The sequence below is a fragment of the Calidris pugnax genome, unplaced genomic scaffold (genome assembly GCF_001431845.1).
Source record: "Calidris pugnax isolate Ruff unplaced genomic scaffold, ASM143184v1 scaffold5, whole genome shotgun sequence".
In the NCBI taxonomy this organism is placed as follows: domain Eukaryota; kingdom Metazoa; phylum Chordata; class Aves; order Charadriiformes; family Scolopacidae; genus Calidris; species Calidris pugnax.
This window is the reverse complement of record NW_015090814.1, coordinates 4,406,485-4,422,963: the sequence shown is the minus strand read 5'-3', so window position 1 is coordinate 4,422,963 and position 16,479 is coordinate 4,406,485. Positions and strand designations below refer to the sequence as shown.

Here is a 16,479-nt window from a genome sequence, read left to right as displayed (position 1 = left end):
TCACGGGAGAGGTCCTCCATCCTTCTGATCATCTTCGTGGCCCCTCCACTGCCCCTGTTCCAGCCGGTCCATGTCCTTTCTGTGTTGAGGACTCCAAAGCTGGACACAGTATTCCAGGTGGGGTCTCATGAGTGCAGAGTAGAGGGGCATTTGTGCCAAGTGAATCCTCCACCTGAGTGGGTGCCAAATGCCAGGGAGGTGGGGAGGGCTGGTGCTTCACAGCATCACAGAAAGATACGGGGTTGGAAGAGCCCTCTGGAGATCATCTAGTCCAAGACATATAAAGACATCTAATCTTAGACATATAAACCAGGTATGAACTGTACACTGGCGTCCTTTTCTCCTACTTCTACTTTTTAAATGGTCTAATTTTGAAACTATTCTCACTAAATGTTATAAACTTAAATCTGAATGTTATAGCTTAGGAACATTTTGTGTGTTATACAGTGGGATAAGCTTACATTTGTTGTTTTAAAATAATAAATTAAATCAATAATATGAATAATATATGAAAGTAATAAATTAAAAATTTGAATAATAAAGCATTATTTAATGAAAAAATGCATTTTCCCACCAATTTGAGCCCTATTCTGTTCACCATTAGCTACCAAGTTAAAACTTCAGGCCATGAAGGATCTTTTTTTCAATCATAAGAGGAGATAGTACGCTTCAAAATCTGTAGTGAAGAGCACATACTGCCAAAATACCTCCCTACTAAATGAACTAATAGTGCCAGTCTGATGTCAGGTGAAATGTAACAAAGATCAATTCTATGTCTCAATCCAGCAAAGCACAAATAAGATTTATATAGACACTGAAAGTTAACCACAGGCTCACGCTACAGGCTTTTCCAATCAGGCCAAAGCAATTTTCTACTAAAAGCCAACAAGATACTCTAAAAAAAAAAAAAAATCTATAAAGGAAACCAATGTGCTCTCAGTGGCATCTATGTATGAATCTGTATTTTCAGACCATTATCCAGTCAACCTGAGCCAGCACAGCATTGGACCTAACATCCTCCTGCTCCACAGGCTGGTTCAGGACTGCAAATCAGGAGATGGATGCATTATGAATAAGCTTTCTGGAAAGCCCAATCATGTCCTGAGAAAATCAATGTTTACATTACTTCCTGTCTTTCTTAATTATCCTTTTCTAAAGGACAGTTCTGTAATGGAAGAATTTAAGAGCTTGGTTTTTGGTACGAAACGAGCATGGCCATAATGCTCTGTGATACTGGAGGTTGGAGTCCTGCCTTGGGACACTGGATTCTGTCATTGCCTCCGTTCCTAAGTCAAGTCACTTGAACAAAACTTGTCCCAGTTGGTCATTAATCTGGAAATCTTTATACTCTGGATGATAGACATGAGCAATAACCAGAAGTGCCATTTGTAGAAGCACTGAGTGCCTAAATCTGTATCTGAAGGCATGATTAGAAGTTATGATTAAAATATATTAAATTGTATACAATGGAACGTGTTCAAAAAGGATCCCAATTGTCTCAAATTAGTCACCCACATTTGTGAAACTTTTGATCTGTTTCAGTTACTTAGCTACAAAATAAGGATAGCAATGTCAGTGCCTCATCTCATAACTCTTTTGAAGATAAATTACTCCTTTTTGAAAGAGTTAAGCTAGAATGGTGAGTGTGATAGAAAAATCCATATGAAATAAGAGTCACTCTGTCTTTGTAGTTGAATATGTGTAGCGTGAGGAAAAAAAAAATACCTGGAGCCACATTTTGAAAATGGGAGGTAAAATACTGGGTAAATTGATGTATCATTTAGATTTTCAGCTAAATCCCAGGGGGAAAAAATGTGAGGCTATGTCACAGAACAAACACATGCAGAGATATTCATTAAAGATGACAAGTAACCATCATTGGGATATTTCCTGATGTCTAGAGCTTAAATTTGCAACCTTAAGATTGTCTTGTAATGTAGCTGCTGTGCATGTGTGGCCCTAGGTTTTATGAGTGAACAGACTGAAACCAGAAACTCCTTGCCGTAACATCTCATGGGTCCTGACCTCTTTCTTCTCTAGTGGCCAAGTAATCTGCTCCACTGCAAACCTTTTTGCCATTAAATTAGATGAAAACAATAGTAGAAGAATGACAAGTAACCATCATTGGGATATTTCCTGATGTCTAGAGCTTAAATTTGCAACCTTAAGATTGTCTTGTAATGTAGCTGCTGTGCATGTGTGGCCCTAGGTTTTATGAGTGAACAGACTGAAACCAGAAACTCCTTGCCGTAACATCTCATGGGTCCTGACCTCTTTCTTCTCTAGTGGCCAAGTAATCTGCTCCACTGCAAACCTTTTTGCCATTAAATTAGATGAAAACAATAGTAGAATAAATGTGAGAAGACGCTATTCCAGATCTAGCTCTTCCTCACCTTGCTCAAATCACAGTCCCTTTGCCTATGATATGCCATTTCATTATTCAGTTATTCAAGAGGTAACGGGCACAAACTGGAACAGAGGAAGTTCCATCTGAACATTGAGGACGAACTTCTTTCCTGTGAGGGTGGCAGAGCCCTGGAAGAGGCTGCCCAGAGAGGTGGTGGAGTCTCCTTCTCTGGAGACATTCAAACCCCACCTGGACATGTTCCTGTGCAACCTGCTCCAGGTGGACTTGCTCTGGCAGGGGGTTGGACTAGATGATCTCCAGAGGTCCCTTCCAATCCCCACCATTCAGTCTGTTCATCCTAATTTCAGGTTTATTGTACATTCAGAAATCCCTCACGCCCTTCAATCTCGCTGCTTAAATCTCTGCTTTCTCTTTATTCTCTGGTTTGCTCCTCTATGCATCCTACCCACGTCCACATCCAACTGGAAGGTCCTGAGCTCCAAGCGTGAAGTGCAGGTTGTTGCTCTTTAGCCGAATATGGGGAGACTTTCATGAGCCCTGGAAGAGGCTGCCCAGAGAAGTGGAGGCGTCTGCTTCTTTGGAGACATTCATGTCAGTGCTGCTTAAAGAGTGTTTCCTCACAGTTTGTGTAATACAGTAGAAACGATCTTTCTCCCCAGCCTCCTTGTTGAAGTGGTTGAATTGTTTCAGCAGAATTTTTCAAAAATATTCCAGATTTTTTCCTAAATTCAGCCTAACAATGGAGGTCATAGACAATGGAAAGACAGTCTCATCATAGGAAATCGTGGCCAGCTTTAAAAATAGTCGGAGTGGTAACCTCACTCGCTGACAACCTGCCAAATTTCAGATTATGGTGTTGTCAGTGCTGCTCAACACAGTGCTGTTTCCTCACAGTTTGTGTAATACAGTAGAAATGATCTTTTTCCCTGGCCTCCTTGTTGATGTGGTTGAATTGTTTCAGCAGAATTTCCTGAAGGTGGATGCTGACAACCTGCCAAATTTCAGATTATGGTGTTGTCAGTGCTGCTCAACACAGTGCTGTTTCCTCACAGTTTGTGTAATACAGTAGAAATGATCTTTTTCCCTGGCCTCCTTGTTGATGTGGTTGAATTGTTTCAGCAGAATTTCTCAAAAATATTCCAGATTTTTTCCTAAATTCAGCCTAATAGTGGAAGTCGTAAGCAATGGAAAGACAGTCTCATCATGGGAATTTGTGGCCAGCTTTAAAAATAGTCAGAGTGGTAACCTCATTCATTCTTGGGGTAATGATGCCGGAGATTGAGAAGTACTGTGGGACTGTTGTACCCTGCCTCTGTGCAATGTCTTTCTCATGCAGGTTTTTCACGTGAAAAATGTTCTTTTTTTCCTTCTCCCCAGGTCAGAAATTACACGGAATGTGCCTGTGTCCAGAGTCGCCAGGTGATCACTCCACCGACGGTGGGCCAGCGCAGTCAGCTCCGGCTGGTTATTGTCAAAACCTACCTGAATGAGAATGGCTACGCTGTTTCCGGAAAGTGTGACCGAACCTGCAACACCCTTATCCCATTCCTGATATTTCTCTTCATCGTTACCCTTATAACAGCCTGTGCCCAGCCCTCAGCAATCATAGTGACACTCAGGTGAGAACTCAGTCGTGGGTTTTCGGGTATTTTTGCTGTGCCTGCTGTCAACGCAGCCAAACTCCTTCAAGCTTGTGTATGCTTAAAAACTGAATAGAGTAGGGCTGACGTGGATTGGGTGGGACTTGGTTGTATTTAGAGTATGTAGCATGATAATCCACTTTAGGAAACATAAAATGTTCAATGATTTCCAGGTGCTATAAAGAGACAACAAGTTAAAGCATCATGTAAGAATGGAAGCTGTGGCTGCCCCATCCCTGGAGGGGTTCAAGGTCAGGCTGGATGGGGCTTGGAGCAACCTGGTCTGGTGGGAGGTGTCCCTGCCCAGGGCAGGGGGTTGGAACTGGATGATCTTTAAGGTTCCTTCCAACCCAAACCATTCTGTGATTCTATAATATTATCTATAATAATAATAAAAAACCATTGTCATTGCACTGCAATTATGCAAAGATAAACTACAGCCAATGAACATTCATACTGCAGTGAACCTCGTAACAGTGAGGTGCATAAGGGACATCTCCAGCAGGATTTTGTGTTGTTCAGTCAAAAAAAACTGCAGTCCACACACATGAACAGTGACACCCACTGTCCCAAATCACATAGTGTGCACAGTCCATCAATCCAAGATTTGTGGCCCAGGTTGGTTCCTTGTTTTCTCAATTTCCAAGAGAGTTCTTGACTTCAAAACCTTGGTATTACAGCTGCACCCCTTTGCAGTTTTGCTGTGTATTTTTATCTTAAATCTTAATGTCATTAACAGTTGCCTATCTTAGTTTCAGAACTTTAGGTTAAGATTTAAAGCATTTTTTAAATTAGAAGAAAATTTATGGTTTACTAAAACTGTAGTTGCATTGTGGAGTATCAATACCTTGGATTTAGTTTTTTGAATGCGTGACATTATTGCATTGAAACCAATGGAAGAAATCTTGTATTACTTGTGTTGAAAAGGAACAGAGTTTAACCAGACTGTTTCGATGTTTCAACTGATATTTTTCCTAAAATAGCTCCGAAGTGCTTATGCAACACAGAGATCTATTAAATTCAGAAGCTGACCCCAGCTTTCAGCAATTTAATTCTCCTTTAATTCTAATTTATCTGAAAACGATTAAGAAAATAAAGCAAGATGTTATGGGAAATAATAGGAAACTAGCAGGAGAAACCATAACATTTTGGATGGATTCTCTAAATTTCCTTAATGGCTTTGGATCAAATTCTTTAGGCCTTAGATAGGTAAAGCAAGGCTAAAAGGTGTGATTGAAATTTTAATTAAACAGGATCAGGAGCGGCTGGCTGTATGTTTTTCTAGCAATAAGAGTTAACGATATTAGAAGCTAAATGGAAGAAAATCAGAAAGATTTTTACAGCTCAGAAAAAGGCCAGGAGGTAGATAGAGCCAGAGCATAATGCCATGATTATCTGTTATGACTGTCTCTTCAGAGAAGTTTTCTTGTCTCCTGCTAGGTCTGTGGAAGATGGGGAGCGGCCCTTTGCACTAGGAATGCAGTTTGTTTTATTACGAACTCTTGGTAAGTCTTACAGTTACTGCTGAATGTATTTCATTTCCTTTTTTTTTTTTTCGGTTTTGTTTTGTTGCTGATTTTCTAGAACAACATTTTTGTCCCAGAAAGAGAATTTTTACAGTTTCAAATTTTATTTAAAAATTAATAGTAACTGAATATTTTTACAAGGATTTTTTCTTTTTTAGAAACAGACTTTTATTGCTTTCAGCAGCAGCAATAGCTTTTTGCATTTTTAGCATAAGAAGCAATTGTTACTTAATGTCTAATTTAAAATCTTCCAAAGCAAAACGGGTACATGCTAAAAGTCTTTATTCCACAAAATAGTTTCTTTCAAGCTCTTGAACTTCTACAGTCCTACCTATAAAGAACATTCAAGGTGTTCATCTACTATGAGACATGTGACTAGAGCAAGCAAGACTTTTTCTAAGAGAACAAGAGTAGAAGCCCATATAGCTGCATCTGGAAGTTTTCTTTGGAATCATGGAATCATAGAATGGTTTGGGTTGGAAGGGACCTTAAAGCCCATCAGTTTCAACCCCCTGCCCTGGGCAGGGACACCTCCCACCAGACCAGGTTGCTCAAAGCCCCATCCAACCTGGCCTTGAACATCTCCAGGGATGGGGTGTTTCTGACTTGTCTTGAGGATGCTGTATTTCTGGGGAAAGCAGGAGCATCCAATGAGCTGGCTGCATTTTTAGCAACTATAGAAGTTGAAGTCTATTTCTGACGAAGATCTATTAAAAAAAAAAAATTCAGTGATCTCACCACTTCCATCCATCTTCATTAAGAGAAACATTTTGCAGTCTTTGGGGCTTTTCCTCCCTAATCTGAAGCAACAACACCCGCCCTTTCCCAACTCATGGGCAATGGATGTTCAGCAAGTAACACTCTGGAGATCGCACTGTATTTTGTTCCTCTCCTGTATTTTACTTCCTGAGAGCAACATTTGATTATCTTTTGGGTGACACACAGTTCAAGAAGAGCTGTCTGGGGATGACAGATTGAAGCAGGACCTGTTGTAAGGTGCTTGAATTCTTTCCCATTTGTGGTACATTTCAAGTGTTGGTAGGAAGACTGGCTGATCAGCTTTCCATGTTCTGCATTTCATGTGAGAACAGCAGTGTAGAAATCTCAAAAATTCTCGACCTGTTTGGCTAAGGCATATAGTTTCTTTAGAAGTTCTCCACTACATGCTAACACATATTATTTCTGTTGCTATTTTTATTCCAGCTTACATTCCCACCCCAATTTATTTTGGGGCTGTTATTGACACCACGTGCATGCTTTGGCAGCAGGATTGCGGCGTACAAGGATCTTGTTGGGAATACGATGTCACCTCCTTTCGTTTTGTCTACTTTGGGTTGGCAGCTGCTCTCAAGTTCGTGGGATTCTTTTTTATTTTCCTGGCCTGGTATTCCATTAAGTGTAAAGAAGAGCAACTGCAGAGACGGAGGTGGATGGCTTCACCGGTGAACACTGTGAGCGAGATGGTTGGCCAAGCTGGACCCCAACAAAACTATGCACGGACTAGATCCTGCCCTACTTTCAGTTCCCGAGGAGACATTGGTGTGGCACAAGGAATGAACTGCGTAGCACAGACATACCCCGGCCCTTTTTCAGAAGCAATAAATTCCTCAAATGAAAATGCATTGGAAGAAGTCACTGCTGAGATATAGACCCCTGGCTTGGTAATGTAATATTTAGTTTTGTTGGTTGACTTAATTACGGCGCCTTGTAAAACACCTGTGCCTTCTATTTTTAATCTAAATGTAATACGTGATAAAACCAACAAAGCTTAATGCAAACAACCATGGTATGTTTCTGAGGGCTGGATACCTCAAACCAACCCAAGTTCTTATTTCTCCCCTCCCGACGATGGAGTTTTAAAAATTGTGTTTGTAATTATTTCAGATGTGTCCATTAAATGTCCATGCTCTGATCTAATAGCACTGTAAGGGTGAGGTATTATGAACAGCAGAAGTCAGTGGAAGAGTGACAAAAACTCATATTGTTGATGTCCAGACGTCACAAAAATGCTTAAATGTATTGTCAACTTCATATCCACAAATCGTATTTTTAAGAGATGAGTAATTACTGTGAGTTCTGCTACAAAGCACAATTGAACTTGTTTAAACTATGCAACTTATTTGGGTAATTGTATGTGCACCAAATTAAGTTTGAAGTTTGCTTTTAAAGACATTACTGCAACTGAATTTGAAAGGGGCTATTTTCAGACATAAGCATTAAATTAGAAAAGAACATAAGGTTTAAAGTACTGTTAATAACATGTTAAGCCATACAAAAGTTACGCATCAGGTAACACTTGGAAACGTTGAGTCGTAATATCTTTATCCTGTCAAAATGTGCATTAGTTTTCATTTGATGAGATGTAGTCATTCTTCACCAAGTGCACAGGCTAGGAAAATATAATGCTTGGGGTAAAAAACTTCAGTATTAATTTATAATAACATTAAGATGTAGGAATTGTGCACACATACCAGAGCAGATATGTGCATATTTCTGTAATGTTATTTGGGTGGCCGTTACGCCAAATGCATCGTTTTCCTGAAGAACAAAAATAAGCAGTTATATCTCGATAGGAAGAGCTTGGCTGTCCTTCAGAAACGTGTGCTGGGTCTAGTTCAGCTTTGGTGAGCAAATCTTGAGGGAGAGTGAATGGCCTCGCTCTGCCTTGAGGGGACCCAGTGGTCCCCTGGCAGTTGGGGACGGTGTGGGGCTTGGGCTGGTGCCACTATCTGCAGGAGTCAGCAGAGAGACCCTTCAGGTGGGCTGCAGGCAGCCCTGCCCACCGGTACGAGGCTTTCCCCTCCGCTCCTGGCACCCAGGACAACTAGGGAGGGGACGCCAGCTCCATGGGTCCCTCTTGTTCCTCCCCACACTTCTGCCTCTCTCACTGCCCGGTGCTGGGCAGGCTGGTGGGACGGGTCTGGAGGTCATAGTTGGCACCGTTTGTCCCACACGTGGCTGCCTTTCCTTTTCTCAGCTTCATTGAAAGCGTCGGTGAAGATGAAGGGCAGGTCATCTTTCCTTTGCCCTTCCAGGGAGAGAGCTAAGGATGGAGATTGTGAGCGTGGACCCACAGGACATGATGTGGCCTTTGCTTATTCCAAATTACTGTAGTGTGTTTTCTCCCCAGGAGATGCTGAGACTTTCTCATCAAATGTACTCGGCATCTCATTTTTTGCTCTGGAGGCTTTGTAGTGCCATGCTTATCATGTACTAATGATGTCTCAAAGGACAGAGAATGAATTCAGGTGGACACTAGGAAGTCAAAAGTCGTATTTTGCCCTGCAGGGAAAGTCTTAGAAGTTTAGGAAATTAGGAAATTAAAAGCAGTCTTTTAAGAGGACTCAGTGATAGGCAGGTTTGGATTTTGTGACGGGGGTGGGATTGTGTGAAAATAAGTAGAAGACAGCAGAACTACATATTTTTGAACAGTTACTCCTGGTTTCATTTTAAATTTGTCAGTGATTTAATTTATTAATGATCAAACATTATATGGAAGCAAGTCCTTGAAATTAAAGTCATTGGCATCCACTGAGTTGTCCTGGGAAGAGTACATTTCCCTCTCTTTCTCCTTTGCTGGCTGCCTTCCCCCATCTCCTGGCTCTCCTTGACCTCATGGAGCATCCCACTGGGCTGGTTGCCCTGCTTGAACTGGTGGCTGCTTATTTCAGAACGTCTCAGTCCATTTATGTGGCTTGTAACGATTTCCACTCTCCGTGGCTGCAAACTCAGATGCTTCTCCTCCAAACTACAAGGCAGAGGAATAATGTTTTAATCACCTCCTGCTACTCTATATGTCTTAATAGCTTTTTGGGATCCAGCCCCAGGGCACAACGCATCCGCAGTCCTGTGCCACCTGAGTTGTCAGCTTCTAAGCTTCTCATCCCAAGGAATACATTTCTTCAGTTCAAAGGTATTTGGCATTTTTTTTCTTTTTTTTTTTTTTTTACCATAGGAGATCAGAACAGATGATATAAGTGTCTCCCTTTGCTCCGGTCTGTAATGCTTCTTGCACCAAGAAATTCCTGCCATGGCTAAAAGCGAGGCAAAGTAGAAGGAAAAAGTGTAATTGCTGCCCATCACCCATCCATTTTAGTCACCCATTTTAATCAGCACAGGAGGAGGTGAAGAGCGACAATCTTTCCAAATACCTCAGAAACAGAGCATTTAGGGAATTGTAAAAGCCTGGAAATGAATCATCTGTCCTCATCTATTCTGCTTCGTGCCGAGTGTGCACTTCTCTTCCACGCAAATAACAAAGGGGAGCAGATCAGTCCTGTGGGGCTGTCAGGAGCTGACACTGGTGGCAGGGAATGAGGGTGCTAGAAGTGACACATCTGCAACTGCTGCCCATGGAAATTCGGAGCTTATTGGAATGGAGACCACCTGCTTTTTAGGGAATCCTGACACTTGCACTTCAAAAAACATTCATTTTTTGAAACGTTTGGGAAACCGGAATGCAGAGGGAAAGGTGTTCACTTTGGAAATACTGAAAAAGCCTTCTTTAAATACTTTCAAGGGCCTTTTGATTTTTTGATTATAATTTTGACAATATGAGTATATGTCTACAAAATCACTTCATTAAATCAGCACTCTCTGAAAGAAAGAAACCCCAAACTCTGGCCAGTTTTTGATTGATTCCTGAAGGAGGTTTTACTGTGAGTAAGCTCGAGCAGTCTAAGCCAATAAAGGCACACAGGAGACAGACATTAGCTTCCTAGAGAAGTCAATTCCAGCATTGTCAACCTTGACTGAAGTATGGACTGAGATCTGCTGAATAAACATTATTTTTGGAGGTGGTCATTGCTGAAGGAAGCAAAATCGCCAGAGAAGTTGTGGGCATCTCTATCAGCAATCTTGATCGATTTGTGGTGCTAAACCAACTCACCAGAAAGAAAAATGGAGCTTTATCACCCAGTGAAGGAGGCCACGCTGTCTCCCTGCTGTAAAACCCTCTGACCAGGGAATATAAAATTCCATTATTTGCTTGTAATTTCCACCACTTTCCCCTCTTTACATCAGAAACTTGAGTAAAACTTCAGAGAGGACATCACTGTGGCTTTGATTGCTCATGAGTGTAGAACCCTCAGGAGATGGTACAGCTTTTGGGGGCTGTGGTCCTGGCTGGAGAGTGGGACTCTAATTCTAATTTCTAATTAGAGAAATTAAGCCCCATGGTTTTGATCCTCCTTTTTCCCCATGAGCATACTGAATACAATATGGTACAATTTGGAACTGGTGGCATTTTGTGTCCTTTCAGTACAGTGTGAGCAGCTGTAAGAAACGTGTTGAAAATTATGGTGCAACTTATATTTAATTAGAAACTCTCAGCTCTTAGACCAACCATTGTGTCTTTAAAAGTGCACATAGTAACTTGCAGGTCCTCAGAACTTCCTGTTCTGTAGGTGAAGCAGGGGCCCAAATTTCCTCCTAGGTATTAGAAATGTAAGTTTGCAAGGCCCAAAATTAGTTACAAACAGTGTAGTGTTTTCAAAAAACATGTTTTCTTTTTAAAAAAGCGAAGCTTATTAATTTGTAGCATTAACTACTCATTCATTATGGCTCTGATCCAGCAGAGCACTTAAATATGGGTGTCAGTTTATATACTTAAGTAATGCACTTAAAAATAATGCATGTATTGGACTGAATCCCATCTGCATTCAAAAAAGGAGTTCCTTTACCCAAGAGTTGGGTAAAGATGCTGAGTTTTTTTTCCCCCATGGATTCAGTGATCATTGTCAGCAGAGTAGCACAAAGCAGTGCTCGACTACTCCCCTGTGGTATTCATGTGTGGCCACTGGCACTGGAGGAAAGCTTTCATTTTCAAATATAGTTAAAATTCCAAATATTTTGTGGACATGCTCAAAGATGCATTCTAACTCTTCCTGCCATTCACTTCTTAATTTCTGGCTGAAAATCTGTGCGTTACGTGGGGAGATAAATTAAACAAGGGCATCTTTATGACCTTAAAGCTAATGATGTTGCTCAAGTAACGCTATAGATTTGGATTGTGCCCTTGGGCAAAATTTGGACCTAGAGGTTTAGATGACAAATTTTCAGTATCCTGCACAAACCACCTGCTCTGTGTGACTCCAGACAGCGTGGCTGAGAGAGGGCTCAGCACCTTCTGTACTGTTCCTGCGGGTTTTTCCCCCTAAAATGCCTGAATTATTGCTGCCTTACTACACTTTCTGTGCGTGTAATAGCACAGCTCTTCATGCTAAGTAAAACTGATGATAAATAGGTCCAAAGTGTCTTACAACTATTCTGGAGCCAGTTTCTCAGCCTCATCGGTCCGATGGTGAGGCTGAAGAAGTGGGCCAGTACCTTGGGCTTTACGTTAACAAGCTGGCGCTTCAGCAAGCGTGATATCAAGTGCTTGTTCAGCTTTTATACCCTGTTTGCTGGTGACTACTGCGCTTCAGCAAGCGTGATATCAAGTGCTTGTTTAGCTTTTATACCCTGTTTTCTGGTGACTATTGCTGTTTTCGGAGATCAAAGACAAAATATTTCCTGAACAGATTTATCTTTTTTTCTGTTTTCTCAATAATGTGTGTTTTATAATGACACAGGAGATGCAGGGTCTGGGTTCCCCCACCCGAAGCCATCCAGCTGTGGTTGCTTTCCAAGGGCTTAAAACAACCAGTAACAGAGATTTACCTGAACTGGTGTTGCTTTGGACAGAGTGTTTGCCCCTTTTAGAACCTGTATGAACATATTTCAGGTTCTTCACACATTGGACTTTGATTTTATAGACATTTTTATCTTTTAGAGTGCTTAGCAGATGGACAGTCAACATCATGGTGGTACATTTGTTCTTTGGTGTAAATTAGGGCTTTCGTTTTTTCTTATAACATCTTGTTTTACAAATAGCAGTTCAAAAATGTTATATATAAGCATTATCACAGTGTACAGAAGCGGAGCCTTCAGTGTGGGGACTAGATATGACCAGGGTTCACAAGATTCATCTTCTTTACACTGAATATCACTAGTACATTTTATTATGTGGCCAAAAGTTTGAAAGCCTACCTGATCCTCAGGAAGGAAATTTTCCCTATCCTTTCCACAGAATATATTGCTTAAAATTATGGAGGACAGTTAACATTATCCATATCCCATAGTCATATCCAACGCATTAACTACAGTTAATAACTGTAGTTTTTAGCAACCCCCCTCCAGTCCTTCAAATAAGCTGTTTTCTTTTGTCTTAAACATAGACATACTCTGTAAGTTCAAAGTAGCTCCAAACTTTTATTGGTTTCAAGTGTTACGAAAGAGATACTTATTTATTCAGGTTCCATTCTACTCTTCCAATTATTATATCATCCATTGTGTGTACTGTATTTTCTTATTTTTTCTATCTATCTCAAACCAGTTGACACAATGTTATCCTGTAAGAACATTTTGTTCATGATAGGGAATAGGTAAAAAGCTGTGGAATTCATGAAGGGCTACCAAAAGCATCCAAAACATTGTTCACCTCTAGGAAGGGTGAGACAGCTCGATAATCTTTGGACAAATGACTAAACAACACTGTGGTGCTAATAGGTACTGAAGTATTTTATGACGTATTCACTATGACTTAAACGACATATTCAAGGCATATCAGTGATGCGACTGCATGTGGTTTTGTTCTTAAAGTCTGGGCTGCTCCAGCAAAGACAGTGTTTGTGATTCCTGGTGGGCCAATTCCTACCCTAGCTCTTCTGTGGGAAGGAGGCAGCACAGGATCTGGCCCAGTGCTAATGGCTGAGGTTAAAGCTACACCGACCACAGAAATCTCATGTGGGATGTAGTTATCCTGCTGTAGCATCTTTGTTTAGTGGCTTTGCTTAAGCAGAGACTGAAAATAAATTTGATAGTAATGATAAGAAACACTGGGCTAAATTCTGGGACCCCTTAACCAAGCAACTTTAGTGAGCATTTGAATTAAATTGATGATTCAGATCTGAAATATTAATGTTCTTCCATGGAACACCAGAAAGAGAGGGGTAGAATAAGAGAAAATTCTACCTCTAGCAATGGAAGGAGGCCAAATCTGGTCGACTTTATAGTGAGCTATGATTTAAAACAGAGGAATTTGGTTTTAAAATCTTGAAGATAATTTTTTTCCCTTACATTTTGAATTCTGCAATTTAATTATTTTGTGTTATGTGCCTGGACTGCTCATGCAGAAGAGGCACCTGAGTCCTAAATAGCCCTGAGAGCTACCCCTCCAACTGATAGGTCAGAAATTTTACCTCTTTAACAAACTCCATATTTGAAAACATGGAGGGAAGCTTCAAAACAAAACAAAAAAAAAGTACAAAATCATCTGAAACTGAGTTTTGGTATGGAAAAATAAGATTAAGACCTGCTCTTTTCCCCAGTTGATCAAATGGGAGTTTTGCCCTCGGCTGCAGCACGTACCTCAACCAAAGGACTCAAGCAGAACAGCGATGGTCTGGGTAGGACAACAGGAGCATGGAGTGGGCACGCTGCCTGTAACTGTTTAGTTTTTTAAAAACCTCATTATTAAGCAAATGTGTAGAGTATTAAGGAAATTTGTAGAGTATGTCTGACTGTATGAGTGTGTGGGTGCTGTGCTGTGGTAAAAAGAGACTAATTGGTTTATGCGGTTTCTTTTGCATACTTTAGGCTCCTGTATGGGGTTTTTTAATTGGTATTTATTTCTCAGCAGAGCTTAGAATAATTTGAAAGCTGTGTAACACATCATTTAATGAAATCTATTGTCAGCATATGTTGTAAACATGTGTTTACAAAACAAACTCTTCAATACTTGATATTTGGAAATAAAAAATAGCATATCATGTGTGTTTTATTTCTGACAAAAAAAGAGAAAATTACAAAAAAGGTATGTGGGTAGCAGTCATTCCGGATCAGGTGATGAAGTATTTGGTCTGTTAGTGCGTAGTCAGACAAAACCAGATCTTTCCACTGAATTCAGTAACCACTGAATCACACCTAAGTATTGATGGTGCAGAAATAAATTGCAAAATTCCACAGGTTCCTCTAGGACTAGATTTGGTTGGTATTAGTTATGTGCTAAAAAATACAAATTTGTTTGAAATAGAATCATAGAATGGTTTGAGTTGGAATGGACCTTAAAGATCATGGAGTTCCAACCCCCTGGGAGGAGTCCCTGGGCAGGGACACCTCCCACCAGACCAGGTTGCTCCAAGCCCCATCCAGCCTGGCCTTGAACTCCTCAAGGGATGGGGCAGCCACAGCTTCTCTGGGCAACCTCTTCCAGTGTCTCACCACCCTCACAGCAAAGAATTTCTTCCTAAAATCTCATCTAAATCTCCCCTCTTTCAGTTTAAAACTGTTTCTCCTTGTCCTATGACTCCCTTTCCTGTCAAAGAGTCCCTCCCCATCTCTCCTGGAGCCCCTTTAGGGACTGGAAGGGGCTCTAAGGTCTCCCCAGAGCCTCCTTTACTCTAGGCTGGACAACCCCAACTCTCTCAGCCTGTCCTCACTGTAGAGGTGCTCGAGCCCTCTGAGCATCTTCATGGCCTTCTCTGGACCCTTTCCATCAGGTCCTTGTCCTTCTTGTGCTGAAGACCAGAGCTGGATACAGTGCTCCAGGTGGGGTCTCACCAGAGAGCAACAGAGGGGTAGAATCACCTCCTTTGATCTGCTGGATCTGTGCTCCATTCCCCTTAAGCCCTTTCGCGTGTCTGCTCTGCTCCTCTTTGCTGTCAGAGTGAGAACTCTGCAGGGAGGAGGGAAAGCAGCAAAGGAGGGGGTGGCACCATTTAATTAATATCCCTTCACACCTGGGAGCCACCTGTTCTGCATCTTGATGCATTGACTTTAAGGATAAAAGGATCAGATGAATTGAGAATTTAAAAAAAAAGTAATCACAACATGTCTTAAACAAAAAAAACCAACATATATTATTCACAATCTCCAGGAATAATTTAGAACTAATCGAATGTGGTGTGGTTTTTTTCGTTTCCCATGGCTTTAAATGTGGATGGAGTCTTAAAAATGAAACCTGTAACATACTGTAAAAATAAATCTTAATCAGCAGGAAAACTGGATCATCTGGACTTCTCTGAAGCAGGTAAAGTAAAACACTTTTTATTTCAAGAAATATTGCTTCTAGACTTTCCCGAAGCCAGAATTGTTCTATAAAAGTATCACAGAAATATTATACAAGATTTAAAAACACAGTCTGTATCCTAGTAACTTAAAACCTATGTACAAATAGCATCATTCATGACCATAAATACGTTTTTCTATCAATCAGCCCATGACACATACATCAGATAAAGAGCTAGTAATTTTAACATATGTACAGAGTCCATCAAAAAGACTGCTTCTTAAAATTAATAAAATCCTACTAAAAGAATCTCCTTTTTAAAAAGTTTCAACTTAAAATACAATGCAATGAATGTAAGTTTAACCTGCAGTGCTTGCAATAGCCAAGAAATACTCACTACACTAAATAACACGGAACAGATGGGAAACACACCTGTGAATTGGATGCTGTGGAATTACGTCTGTTTGAGGTAATTCTCCTTCGTTGTTGTTGCACTAATTATTTAGACATTTTTAGAAAAAGCAAGGGAAGACACTAAGTTCTGAGTAATACAGATTTGCAAAGTCATTTTCGTATTATACTTTATAAAATTTAATGTTTGGTAAAGTTCAAGAAAATATTTAGAATACAACAGCAAAAATTATCTAAACTACTGCTTTTTAGCTCATGTGCCTTTTGTATCTAGAACAATGTAAATCAAACATGATTTTATCATTCCCTTTAATGCCTGTTGGAAAAAAAAACAAAACAAAACAAAAAGAATTTCAGTCTCAGGATTCTAATAATGCTTTTAGGATACTGTTTGGGATAATAGGCATTAGATGCGGTGAGAAAAGCATATATGTATTGATGTAAACCTTTCTACCAATATCGGCAAGGAAAAAAAAAAGTCAAAAA

General features: G+C 40.5%; 1 protein-coding gene across 1 annotated transcript in view; it reads left to right on the top strand.

Moving 5' to 3' along the window:
• The window catches only part of SLCO5A1 (solute carrier organic anion transporter family member 5A1), a 271,273-nt gene extending 263,558 nt beyond the window's left edge, over positions 1–7,715 (top strand). The window contains exons 9-11 of the mRNA XM_014939600.1: positions 3,746–3,987; positions 5,449–5,513; positions 6,738–7,715. Coding sequence (XP_014795086.1) covers positions 3,746–3,987; positions 5,449–5,513; positions 6,738–7,183 — 753 coding nt within the window. The 3' untranslated portion in view covers positions 7,184–7,715. The remainder of the gene's footprint in view (positions 1–3,745; positions 3,988–5,448; positions 5,514–6,737) is intronic.
• The last annotated feature ends 8,764 nt before the right edge of the window (positions 7,716–16,479 follow it).